Source organism: Nylanderia fulva, unplaced genomic scaffold, assembly GCF_048542155.1.
Source record: "Nylanderia fulva isolate GAGA-0341 unplaced genomic scaffold, ASM4854215v1 Scaffold10, whole genome shotgun sequence".
In the NCBI taxonomy this organism is placed as follows: domain Eukaryota; kingdom Metazoa; phylum Arthropoda; class Insecta; order Hymenoptera; family Formicidae; genus Nylanderia; species Nylanderia fulva.
Window position 1 is genome coordinate 6,351,548 of NW_028189193.1, and position 14,376 is coordinate 6,365,923.

The 14,376-nt window shown below is 31.6% G+C and overlaps 2 protein-coding genes across 5 annotated transcripts in view; both read right to left on the reverse strand.

Moving 5' to 3' along the window:
* Positions 1 to 13,326, reverse strand: part of LOC114934706 (uncharacterized) — a 48,525-nt gene extending 35,199 nt beyond the window's left edge. For 2 of the 4 annotated variants that reach the window (XR_014924849.1, XM_085483481.1), the window contains exon 1: positions 12,879 to 13,326. Coding sequence is in view for 2 of the 4 variants with exons in the window: in XM_029307420.2 (XP_029163253.2) it covers positions 10,365 to 10,535; positions 11,658 to 11,876 (390 nt within the window). In the remaining 2 variants the exon portion in view is untranslated. Of the gene's footprint in view, positions 1 to 9,859; positions 10,536 to 11,657; positions 11,879 to 12,379; positions 12,469 to 12,878 lie in introns of those variants that run through there. The other 2 variants (XM_029307420.2, XM_085483476.1) reach the window with 2 other exon arrangements.
* LOC114934699 (biglycan-like) lies at positions 3,020 to 7,045 on the reverse strand. Its single transcript, XM_029307409.2, has 3 exons — positions 6,899 to 7,045; positions 6,004 to 6,224; positions 3,020 to 5,406 (listed from the first exon to the last, which is right to left on the reverse strand). The coding sequence occupies exons 2-3, from the start codon at positions 6,220 to 6,222 to the stop codon at positions 4,597 to 4,599; spliced, it is 1,029 nt and encodes a 342-aa protein (XP_029163242.1). The 5' UTR covers positions 6,223 to 6,224; positions 6,899 to 7,045; the 3' UTR covers positions 3,020 to 4,596.
* Positions 13,327 to 14,376: the final 1,050 nt, after the last annotated feature.

The following is a 14,376-nucleotide window of genomic DNA, read 5'->3' on the forward strand; positions in this document are numbered from 1 at the left end:
AAAAGTTATATGGTTTGAAATGCTTATGGTTTTTATTCGTTACAAACATGATGATTGTGAAAGAAATGTTTTATACAAAGAGATTTTTCTTGTTGATTTTCCTTGATTGGCTCTACTTTTTTTACTTGAAACATATTTTCTTATTTTTAATTTACATAAATGTAAATTATTTATTGTTACACAATTGTTCTACAATATTTAAATATATAAAAGATAAAGATTTTAATGTCTAAATTTTAATTACTTTTTATATTTAAATTTTTATATTTATAAATATATAAATTGTTATAAATTTAATTATCAAATATATATATATATACATATATATTTATTTATATAATTATAAATTATCAAATATAATATACATACAATAGATTGTAATATATAAATTTTTTATCGATAATTCATTCTTCTTGGCAGATATCGAAGGAAAGACGATTATCGAGTGTCTGTCAGATACTGTCATTTCTAGTTTATTTCTGATAAATGCGTTGTTGGAATACAACTTGGAATTTTATTCCGAAAGTCTGATCAAGTCATATTTTAAAACGACACAATATCTGCAAAAATATTATAAATGCGTAAAGACTAGGTATAAATTAATGAAAAAATTTTTTAAATCACATTTATTTTAAATATGAATATTATCTGAATTTTAATCTAGACCGTCGTAAAAGTAGCAGACACAAAACACACACATACACACTTTTGTACCATCCAAAATATTATAATATTTACGATTACTCAATATTTCGCGAACGACTGCAGCATAATCTAGATAATGTTTTTCTAGCATTTTGTTTGGCACATAATGAGTACCTTTAAATTTACAGAAAAATTTTCCAATATCTGGATTATCCCTTTTTAATATATGGTTTATCCATTCTTTGTATGTCGATGTTATAACACCTAAAATAAAAATGTAAAGATAAAAAATTAAGTATCAAATTTATTATACGATGTAACATAAATAATATAAATAAAAATATTACAGAATATAGAAATATAATGTATAATAAAGCATTTAAAATAATAATCGTACATTGTGGAACATAAAACACCAGGTTATATTCATTTAACAACACGTAGTATGGTTGCAATTCCCAATCTTCGATGTTATATTTCTGTATACATTCTTGTTTAATATCGTTGTGAGTACAATATAATCTCTTATATGGAGAGCATGGAATGTGGCCTTTGTTGTGCCACCCAATAATGACACCAGAAGGATTTATATATGTATTATCACGCATTTTATACTTATGTGTAATTATCATTCCAATCGCATATTTTAAATTAAGTGATCTTTTTTTCCAAAACATTTCAGATGCATTAAATATTGCCTGAAAAATTAGTATAGTTAACGTTTTCACATAGATTACGTATTTTATATTAATGGAACAATTTGAATTAAAAATAATTATAATTAGTAACATTTTTTAGTCTTCTTTGAACTAATTTTTTGTTAGCAAAAAACCTATTATTATTTTACTTGAGTTTTCACGGGAACGGCCAAGCACCCAAACCGGCACTGTCTTTCTCGGACTCGATCCTAAGATTTTTTTGCCTATCATTTATATTAGTGGAAAAAATATAATGGCCGAATTCCGTAGAGTGCATATACACGCATTTATTTATAATACGTTACGTTTACTATAGATAATAAGTGCATATGCACTTTACAAAATCTAGTTAATAGTTGCCACTAATAAATATAGATGTATAGGAAAGTATAGAGCTGCTCGTTATATATATGTATTTTTTCCCTTTTTACATTGTATATTTCTTTTATTTATTACACAGAATTTGTATGTTTTTGTTCTGTACACATAGATTGTTTGCGTTAAAAGTATGTTAAAATATTGCGGATTTTGTTAACACAATTATCTATTTTTCATTATTTAAATTGCGCGTAAATCGGTATATAATATATCACATACATTTTTTGTATTGTGCGTCTAAACATGATAAGTCATCATATATTAATTTCAAATTTCTGCTGTGAGAGTTCACTATCAGCAATATCAATAATATTCATCTAATATAAAAATGTATTTATTATTGTACATATCTGTTAAATGTACATATTATTGATATTGAAGAAAAGTTATTTAATTATTAATATATAATATTAAGTATTAACAAATTAATAATATTTTATTAAATGGCTGTCCTTCCTGTACCAAAGTTTATCGTTCAAAAATAATATAAAAGCGATATAATATTTTGTTTTAAATATTTCTTAACACATATATATAATTATATTTTTCATAAAATAAAAATAAAAGCTAAACAAAATTTATTTAATTGTTATTGTTAATAAAAATTTACAATTAAAAAAAGATATCCTAAATCAGTCCATAATAGATCCAAAATCAATAATTGAGCAAGCTCCAAAGCTGGCTATATTTCGGACATTCTGTAAATGTACCAAATTGTGACAAATGTCCAACTAATGGACGTTCATCGAATGTCCGATAGACCTTATTTTTGGATTGATTAAGAATATCTCAATGTCTAAGAACAAATATTCTCCGGACATACATTAGACATTTTTGTGCTGTCTGGGTATAAATATATTAATCTCCGCGAAATTGCCTTTTTCATGGCGAAGTGATAATAATGTGTCACATTACCTATAGAAAAAATTAGTCAACTTAAATACACCACAAAACTTTACTTTATTACACAGGTACGTTGAAATTAAGTCGTGTGGTGGGTCAAGAGACGATGTGTGCCGTTCGAGAATTCAATACATACTAATTCTCCGTGTTAGTATCAAAACAATAACAGTGACCTAGAGAGGTATACTGTTCGAGCAAAGTGTATATGATATTAAGAATCGAATCGTATATTGAATTTAAATTATCTGTGTCTTTCTGTAAATTTGTGGAGTCTTTATGCATTTTTATAAAGATTATTTCCGCAATATCTCTTTTTATGTAATGCGTTTCTGTAAAATGGAGAGAGATTGCCAGTTAAAATCATATTGGAAAGTTATATATTATACACACGGAAATCAGTGCGCAAAACAAATTCACTCTTTATTCAGTTTTCTAACGTTTCGAACATTTTTGTGGTCATCTTCAGCGAACAATAAAAAACGAGTTACATTTTTGTCTATATGATATGAATTCATGATTGCAAACGCCAGTTGTATGTAAAAATTAAGTATTACCCCTAGCAATCGTAAAACACGGAGTCAATAATTTTAAAAAATTGTCGCAAAACGAATCGCTATTACATCGACAAAAAGCATGCGACGACATTGAGCAATCGGCTTTCGAGAAGTTTATTTGACCGGCATCGAAGAAATTAACGCCGACATTTCTTTCTACACATATATTGTCGCCAAAAGTATAGTGAGATAATATTCGTTCAAACACGCAGAGAGTTTCTCGAAAACTTCGCCACATTCACATAGATTCTTATATAAAAATGACATAACCATTATACAATCAAGCACATTATAATAAATAAAAACGTAGACATTATAATAAAATTTACATATATTTTCTACGAGTTAACGCGTTTGTATTATATTAATATCTGCGAAACAGTTTTTTTCATTGATTACAATAAAGCTTATTTTCTCATTTTTTTCCATTCAGAGTATTAAGTAATCTTCAACAATAAGTACCATTAAAAGTCCAACGTATTTTATTCAATATTTCCGGCTTCTGGATAATAATTAATAACGCTTTTGTTGATCATGACGTCTTTGTTCAAGAGGCTATATAATATATGTATATCACTTTTTCTTAAAAATTTGTAATATATTCTTCAAAAAATAGCAATCGTGCCAGCAGTAACATTCGAGCTATAATTATAATCTTACGTTAATAATATTAAACATTGCGCAAAGTGTATTAATAATAATCAGATACAAACTTAGGCACGTAAATATATATCCTATTAAATTCTTTGTAAATCTCAAATCGATTAAATTCTTTTAATAAACAAGTTCTCACTCTTTCTTTCTCTCAGATAGGAGAACTGTTTCTAACGTCGACAATGCGAGGGTAGAATTTTAGGCGAGAAGAGCGGGATGAAAGTGTATGAGCATAGTTATTTAAAAAATAAACAATATTTTTGCTATAAGTAACAGAAAGAGAGAGCGAGGACTGTTTGTGTTTATTGAAAGAGTTTAATTGACTAAGGATTTACAGAGAATTTAAAATAATATATATTTACGTGACTAAGTTTGTATTTGATCATTATTAACACAAATATCGCAATGTTCAATTAATATTTTTAACGTAAGATTATTATTACAGCTCGAATGCTACTCCTGGCACGATTGCTATTTTTGAAAAGTATATTATAAATTTCTGAGAAAGAATGAGATACATATATTATATAGTCTCTTGAACAATTACGTTATGATCAACAAAAGCGTTATTAATTATCATCCAGAAGCCGGAAATATTAAATAAAATACGTTGGACGTTAAATCGACGTCCAATTGACCGATCATTTCTGACTGAGCTTTTTCACTTTCATCCCGCCCTTCTCGCGTAAAATTCTATTCTCGTATTGTCATCGCCAGAAACAGCTCTTCTTACAAGATTCTACGTTCTATCGGCAAATATTTCGTTAATTATTGGCAGGTTCCTGTTGACGCATCTCGATGTTGTCGTCATTCGCCGTCAGCTGCTTCTTCTGCTTGTGCACGCAATACAACCCCACAAACAACACAAAGGGAAACACCGGGATACACGAAACGACGTATATCCAGAATGGTCGAGCTTTCTCTGTCTCCACCTCATGCTGTATAATGGCCAAGCACTCGTCGAACAGCTCATTCGTCCTATTGCTGAATCTCACGTTGGCGCAGTCCTCATTCAGTGTTGCCGGTGTTTCGGGGCAATTGTAAAAATTGTGAGGCTTTATCTTGATCTGCCGCAGCTTCACCCAGGCGATGAATCTCTGACAATCGCAGCTGTTTGCTATAAAATTTATGCTATTCCCGGTCAGATCAAGTTCCTTCAGCGAGCAGAATGGCGCCAGATCCTCGGTGCTGATCGAGGTGATTTTGTTGTTGGACACGTTCAGATCAAAAAGAGTCGGCTGAACGCCTATCTTCGGGATCACGGTTAGCTTGTTGGCGGCCAGCTGCAACAGTTTGAGGGGCGAGGTGACCTTCACCTTGAACACGGAATCGTTAAGATTGTTGTAGCCGAGGTAGAGCGTGTGAAGATACGGCAATTGGAAAAGACTTTTGGGCAGAGTGTTGCAACCATTCAACGTGAGATCCAGCAGCTTCAGGTAAGGCTGATTGGCGAAAGCTGCCTCGTCAATTTCAGTAATGGAATTGTCACCTAGATAGATGTAAGCCAGTTTTTTGTAAGGATGCAGACTGTCCTTCGTCAGTTCTCTCAAATAATTCTCAATAAGATTGAGCATCTAGCAAACAGAAGAAAAATTTTATCAGAAATGAAACGTATACAGAGCGATTTTAATCGATCCACGCGAATATCTTTGAACAATGCAATTTAAAATGCTTTATACGAAATTGTTTGACTTCAAGTTGGGTATAAAATGGTGTCATTGATTTGACCTTGCATAGTCGCTTGAAGATCACATGAAGGTCATCTTCAATATCTTAAATAGAAGTAGTTACAAAAATATGCATTGAAAAATAGGATTTTTATTTAAGTAATTGAAGATGACCTTTAAACGGCTATCGAAGGTCAAATAAATGATATGAAATCTTATATGGAAAATAATTTTTAATAGAAACTTATATTTAATTTTAATATTAAAAGTTTTAATATATTGTTTTTAATTTATAAATCTTAATTTCTCGTATTTAAAAAAAGTGAAACAAAGTTTTGTGGATTTTTGAAACTAACTACGAATTTCTCTATTTTATGCGAATTGCAGATAAGATAAAAAAATCGTCATTATATATACAGAAAATATTCTTTTATAATAGCAAAAACATACGTAACTATTTTTTATTGCAATTTTATGTAAGATATATTTAAACGACTATCTCACCTGTATGTCTACGTTCAAATTTAACGGGATTTTGTGTAATTTCAGTTTGGAACATTGCGCTCCCAGTACCGAGTCAACTTTGCTGTAGTTGCACATCTTCAGCGGCGGCTTCAAGTACATTATTTTCGCGGCTTCCGGTAAACCCAGCACCAGAACATCTAGTACCGTGGCCACGACAAAGCACAATAAGAGGCAGTCGTTAAAGATAAAGATGCTCATATCTGCAACAGAATCAGCGGAAACGTACGCTTATAAACTTTGTCCAAACTTTGAAGCAACCGGATAATTAATCGCTCGCAAAGGTGCAATATTTAAGATTTCCTCTTTACACCGCCACATTATTATTTATGGTATTTTAGTATCACGCAATATCTCTCCATCTTTCTATATGACGTGTCAACTTATATATTTGTAATATAATATATTATATATTATTTTATATTTTATATATATTTAATATTATATATTATCAAGGACAGCGAAAATAAACAATCAGAAATCTGGCTACGATTTCAGTGTTTATTGCTGATACCGACAATTTCGGTCAATTGTCTGTAATTTATACATCTAAATTAAATATGAAAATATGACAATTAGAGATAAAATTTGATAGTAAAAAATAAAATACTAATACACGTCTGTAGTATTACACATATATCGCGATAAATCTAAGCGTGTGTAGAATGAACATTACAATCAATCTAAATAAAAATAATATGAATTTCTGTGACAGTATAATAAAGTATAGAACATTGAAATTGTATACCGCCATACAAGATACAAAATAAACGAAAAATATGAAAAGTGAGCAAAAATGATCGTGCGCGTATGATAAATAAAGGCTAGGCATTATAGTAGTTATAAAAGCGAAGTGATGAAAAATGTGTTACGTTACCTTCAGTAAATTATATAACTTAATCACACTACAAAAATTTACTTTATTACACAGGTACGTCTATAAAATAAGTTGTCACAGTGTATTGTCACAGGTAAGTCGAGAAACGATGTGTGCCTTTCGAAAATTCAATACATACTAATTCTCCGTGTTAATATCAAAACAATAACAGTGACCTAGAGAGGTATACTGTTTGGCCGAAGTGTACATGATATTAAGAATCGAATCGTATATTGAATTTGAAATGTTTGTATCTTTCTGTAAATTTATCTTTTTGCATTTTTATAAAGATTATTTCCGTAATATCTCTTCGCATGTAATGCGTTTTAATAAAATAGAAAGAAATTGCCAGTTAAAATGATAATAGATAGTTATATATATTATACATACGGAAATCACTGCGCAAAACATTAACTCTTTATTTAATTTTGAGTTATCTTCATGTGTGCAGGACTCTCTTCCACGCACCGGTTACACAAAATATCGGCTTCGCCTCGTGCGCCAAACTTCTGCACTCTCGACCGATTTACGATCTTCCGCACTTGTTAGCTAATATACTATTAAATAAGCAAATTTAAAAAAAAGTTAAATTAGGGAAATTTTTCCAATTGCCCGTGCTTGTAACGTTCATTTATACGCGCAACTCCGATATTTTCGTAGTCTGATTAAGTATTGTTTGAAAGAAGAAAAAACGAGATAGATAGGCTATTATGGAATCATAATAGCTTCAACTTCTGACGCAATTACAATTATGTGCGTTTTGAGCACTCTCGAAGAGACGGAATCGTATTTTTTATCTGCGTTTCTTTTTGTAGTTGCGTATTTCGACATTTAGGTGGTGAACTACTTTTCTAAAAAAAAATCAGTTTTTTATGTTTGAGCTAATACCATCGAAACGATAAAAAATATAAAAAATGTATTAAATAAACTTAATATGGTTTGTAATGCTTATAATTTTTATTTTTTACAACATGATGCTCGTAAAAGAAATGTTTTATACAAAGAAATCTTTCTTGATGATTTTCTTTTATTTTTTTTTACTTGAAACATATTTTCTCATTTTTAATTTCCTTATATATGTAAATTATTTATTGTTACACAATTGTTCTACAATGTATAAAAGATATTTATAATTTATATATATATATATATATATATATTCAAATATATAAATTTTAAGAATAAAATTAGAATTTGTATGTTTTTGTTCTGTACACATAAATTGTTGCGTTAAAAGTATGTTAAAATATTGCGGATTTTTTTAATACAATTATTTATTATTTACTATTCAAATCGCGCGCAGCAGCTTTGCAGAGATTAATATATTTATACCCAGATAGCACAAGAATAACTAATGTATGTTCAGTGAACACTTTTCAAAAATTTGTAATACAGTTTTCTAAAAATGGCAATCGCGCCAGAAGCAGCATTCAAGCTATTATAATAATTTTACGCTTATTGAACATTGCGCGATGTTTGCTATAAGTAAGAAAACGAGAGAAGAAGAGCAAGAACTGTCGTATTTGTGTGTATTGAAAAAGTTTAATTGACTCAGGATTCACAGAGCATTTAATCGAATATATATTTACGAGAAATAAACGATGTTTTTGTGTAATCGAAGAGCTGGTTCACTAATTACAGTCAAGTTGCTGTTGATGCAGCTAGATGTTGTATTTGTTCGCTATCAACTTCTCCATTTGGCGCAGTTCTGTTCACTAAAGAAGTTCGAGCTAACCAGGAATAGCATCAGATCCAACGTGGGCAGCTGCGATTGTCAGACGTTCAACGTCTGGGTGAAGCTACGAAAAATCAAAATGAAGTCCGACAATCTTTACAATTACACCGATTCATCTACAACTCTGCACGAGGACTGCACCAATGTGAAATTCAGCAATCGGACGTATGAGCTATTCAACGAGTGCTCGGCCATGATACAGTGTAAGATGAAGACCGAGAAGGCTCGATCGGTCTGGATATACGTCGCCTCGTGCATCTCGGTGTTCCTCTTCATGGTGTTCGTAGCGTTGTTTTGCGTGCACAAAGGGAACCGGAGACAGCGCAAGAATCGTTTAAGCACACTACCCAAGAGTCGTCCTCAAATGCCATATCTGCGCACGTTCGATCTCGACGATAACCTCCTCATCAATTCCGCGTTTAAGATGAAGGTCACTTCGCCTCTCAGACTGCTGCAGCTGGCCGAGAACGAGCTAACCGTGATTCCAAACATAGGCGTTCAGCCGACCCTTCTTGATTTAAACGTGTCTAACAACATCATTTCGATCAGCACCGACGATCTGGAGCTTTTCTGTTTGCTAAAGGAGCTTGATCTGACCGGGAATAACATAAGTTTTAAGGCGGTTAGCTGCAATTGTCAGACGTTCAACGCCTAGGTAAAGCTATGACAAATCAAAATGAAGTCGGACAATCTCCACAATTACACCGATTAACCTACAGCTCTTTACAAGAACGAGCACCAATGTGGAATTCAACAATCGAACGTATGAACTGTTCGACTCGTTGTAACGAGTGTTCTATAATACAGTATAAGATGGAGACCGAAAAGGCTTGATCGGTCTAAATAAGCATCGTCCACTTTATTTCGAGGTTTTTCTTTGTGGTCTGCGTGGCGTTATTTTGCGTGCAAAACAACGCCATGAAGACCACGAAAAGGAGCACTGTGACGCATAAGGCAACGCTTATCCAAACCGATCAAGCTTTCTCGGTCTTCATCTCCTGCTGTATGATACGCTGAGCACTCGTTAAACAGCTTGTACGCTTAATTGCTGAAACTCACGTTGAGGCAGTTCTTGTTCAGAGCTGGTGGTGCATCGGTGTAGTTTTAAAGATAGTCGGGCTTCATCTTGATCCGCCGCATCTTAACCCAGACGTTGAACGTCTGACAATTGCAGCTGCCCCAGTTGAATCTGATGCTATTTCTGGTCAGATCGAGCTCCTTCAGCAAGCAGAATCCTCGGTGCTGATCGATGTAATGAAGTTTTCAGACACGTCGAAATTAAGAAGGGTCGGTTAAACGCGTCTAGTTTGGATTCGCAGTTAGGTTGTTCTTAAACAACTGCAGCAGTCTAAGAGGCAAAGTGGTCTTCATCCTAAACACGAAAGCGGTGAGCAAATTGTCGCCGAGATAGAGCATGCAAAAATACGGCATTTGAAAGATACTTTCGGGTAGTGTGCGTCAAAGATTGTTTGTGAGATCCAGAACCTCCAAGTAGGCTGCTTGGCGAAGACTACCTTTTCAATGTTATGAATGTAATTTTCATCTAGATAAATGAAGGAGGGTCGGCTGGACGTCTATGTTTGGGATCGCAGTTAGCTTGTTCTTGAACAGTTGCAGCAGTCTAAGGGGCAAAGTGGCCTTCATCTTGAACGCGGAATCGATGAGATCGTTGTCGCCGAGATAGAGCGTGTGAAGATACGGCAATTGGAAGATACTTTTGGGCAGTGTGCGTCAAAGATTGTCCGTGAGATCCAGAACCTCCAAGTAAGGCTGATTGACGAAGGCTATCTCTTTGATGTTATGAATGTAATTTTCATTAAGATAAATGAAGACCAGCTTCTTGTAAAAATGCAAATTTTCGTTTTTTAGTTCTATCACTTGATTTCCGATAATATCCAGCACCTAACAAACAGTGGAGAAACGACAGAATTATCATCAGGGATGAAACGTATAGTATACAGGGTGGGCAATTATAATTGATCCACGCGAATATCTTTTAAACAATGCATTTTAGAATGCTTCAGACAAAAGTTTTTTGACTTCGAGAAGAATATAAGATGACATCATTGGTTTGACATTGGATAGTCGCTTGAATGTCACATGAAACTTATTTTTATTTTTTTAAATAGGATTAAGTACAAAAATATTCATTAAAAAATAAGGATTTTTATTTATAAAATTGAAGATAATATTTAAACGACTTTCCAAGATCAAATATGTGATATTAAACCTTATATGGAAAATTATTTTTAATGGAAACTTTTATTTAATAATAATATTTAAAGTTTTATTATACTGTTTTTAATTTATAAATCTTAATTTGTCATATTTAAAAAAAAGTAAAACAAAATTTCGTGGATTTTTAGAACTCGTTACGAATCCCTCTAATTTATGCGCGAATTGCAGATAAGATAAAAAATTTGTTAGTATATATGCAGTAAATATTCTTTTATAATGGAAAAAAATACATGACTATTTTTTATTTCAATTTTAAATAAGATATATTTTTGAACAACAATCTCACCTCTATATCCGCCTTCAAATCTAACTGGATTTTGTGCAATTTTAGATTTGAGTAAAATTTATTATATTATTTTTAATTCATAAAACTTAACCAAAGTTAAGTATGTAATATTCAAAAAACGACCAATACTGGACAATAATTTTTTTATTAAAATAAAAGAATTATTGTCCAGTATTGGTCGTTTTTTGAATAATTACATACTTAATTTTGGTTTATTTTATACTGGCGAATTGATTTCTCGCATCAAAATCAATTAAGACATTTTATTTAATCAATTTCATAAAACTTAACTTCCTAATTATTGTCAAAAAATAACCCGGAATATCACGGTTTTTTAGAACACGTTATGAATTTCTTTATTTTATGCGAATTGAATTAGATAAGATTAATAAAAGATCCTCGCGATATATGCAGAAAATATTCTGTTATAATGGCAAAAACATACATGACAATTATTTTATTGCAATTTTAAGTAAGATATATTTAAATGACTCTTTTACCTGTATATTCGCCTTCAAATCTAAAGAGATTTTCCGCAATTTTCGATTGGAGCACTGAGCTTTTAGTATTGAATTAGCTCTGCTGTAGTTGCACATCGTCGGGGACGGATTTTGGTCCACAATTTTCGTGGTTTTTAGTAAACCCAGCATCAGAACATTCGGTACCGTGGCCACGGCGAAGCCTAGTAAGAGGAATCCGTTGAAGGAAAAGATGCTCATGTCTGTAACAAAATCAGCGGAAACCTACGCTTATAAATTTTGCCCATACTTTGCCGCAACCAGATAATTAATTGCTCGCGTAGATGCAACATTTAAGATTCCCTCTTTACACCGCCACATTATCATTTATAGTATTTTAGTATCATACAATATCTCTTTATATAACGCTTTAACTTATATATTTGTAATATAATATATTATTTGATATTTTACATATACAGGGTGTCCGGTAACTAACGGACCAATGATTAAGGGCGGATTCTCTGGCTAATTTAGAGACGATTTTTTCTTGGCAAAAATGTTGAGAAGTTAATACTTTTCAAGTTATAAGTGATTGAAAAAAATGGGTTTTTTGAAAAATAAACGTTTTGGAGTTAAAAGTCTAACATAATTACATTCTTCAGTTAATTTCAGGTAGAGTTTACTATAATAAAATTTTAATTTGCGGCTTAGTTATAAAGAGATACAATGACAAATATTGGAAAGTTGTAAAAAATAATGACCTTTTTCGACATTTTCACTCAGGAAAAATCGTTCCCAAATTGACCAAAGAATCCATTTGTAATCGTTGGTCCGTTAGTTATCGGACACCCTGTATATATTTTATTATTATATATTATCAAGGACAGCGAAAGTAAACAACCAAACTGCCTACAATTTAAGTATTTATTGTTGATACCGAAAATTTCGGTCAAGTGTCTGTAATTAATACATCTAAATTAAATACTAAAAATATGACAATCAGGAATAAAAATTGATAGTGAAGAATAAAGTACTAATGCATGACTAAGATATTACACTAAACCTAGAGGTGTGTGGTATGAACATTACGATCAATCTAAATAGAAGTAATATGAATTTCCGTGACAATATAATAAAGTATAGAACATTGAAAACGAAAAGAAACGAAAAGAGAGCGAAAATAATTGTGCGCGTATAATAAATAAAGAGTAGGCACTATAATAGTTATAAAAGCGAAGTGATAAAAATTTGTTACATTACCTTGAGCAAATTATATAACTTAATTACACCATAGAAATTTACTTCATTGTACAGACACGTTTAAAGTAAGTTTTCACTGAGGTGAGTCGAAAGACGATGTGTGCCGTTCGAGAATTCAATATGTACTGATTCTCCGTGTTGGTATCAAAGCAATAACAGTGACCTTAAGAGGTATATTATTTTGGAAGAATGTATATGATATTAGGAATCGAATCGTATATTAAATTCAAAATAGTGTAGAATCACGGGTTTAAATTATGATTCTTTTAATTTATTTTTAATAATCCGTAAACGTTTTTTCAATTAATTAGTTCTCGTTAACAATTTTACACACAAAAAATAGGTAAATTCTCGCGACTCGCGGTATTTTCGGCGAGCTCTTACTCGTACGCGGAAAAAGACGTCTTAACTCGCTCACGGATCTTTTCCTTCTACCTTTGAAGCGCCGGAATATTTTGGTTTAGCGCACGCAGAATTTTCTAGAAGGTCGCCTCGAAATAATAAGCCTAAACGTTCAATTTTGCTCGCAATAACAAGGCTTTGCTAACAGTCGAGACAAATAAGAAATATAAATAAAAGAATACAATAAACGCTCGACAAACAGATCGAAATACACATAAGTACGCGAATACATTTAACGAAAAATTTTAAACTGAAAAATAATTTTATCAAATTCCTACAATAGCTGTGCCGTTCTTTAAATTTATGGAGTATTTATGCGTTTTTATAAAAATTATTTCCGCAATATCTCTTCGCATGTAATACGTTTCTGTAGAATGGAGAGAGATTGCCAGTTAATCATGATTGAAATTTATATATTATATATACGGAAATCAATGCGCAAAACAAATTTTTTATTCAATTTTCGAACGTTTCGACAATTTTTTGTGGTCATCTTTAGTGTATGTACAATTTTTTCCATTCAAAGTCTAAAGTAATTTCTAACAAGTACCATTAAAAATCCAACGTATTTTATTCGATATTTCCGGTTTCTGGATGATAATTGATAACACTTTTTTTTATCATAACGTCTTTGTTCAAGAGACTATAAAATATGTGTATCTCACTCCTCTCAGAAATTTGTAATATATATTTCAAGAAATAACAATCGTGCCAGGAAAATTATTCGAACTATTATAATAATCTTATGTTCATTGAAAATTGCGCGATATATACAATATTAATGATGATCAGATACAAACTTAGGCACGTAAATATATATCCGATTAAATTTTCTGTGAATCCACTGTCGATTAAACTCTTTCAATAAACACCAACAGTTCTCGCTCTTTTTTTCTCTTTCTTATACTCGTACATTGTGTAGATTTTCAATCCTACTCGTATTTTTTGGCACTAAACACAGAGTCGGTAATAAATTGTTAAATGAGTATTTAAACGCCTATACAAAGATATCATAAATAAAATGATTTTTGCGGAACATGTTGTGGGATAAATAATTTTTTTTCTAACTTAAAAGGTTCCAAAACATACCGCTATG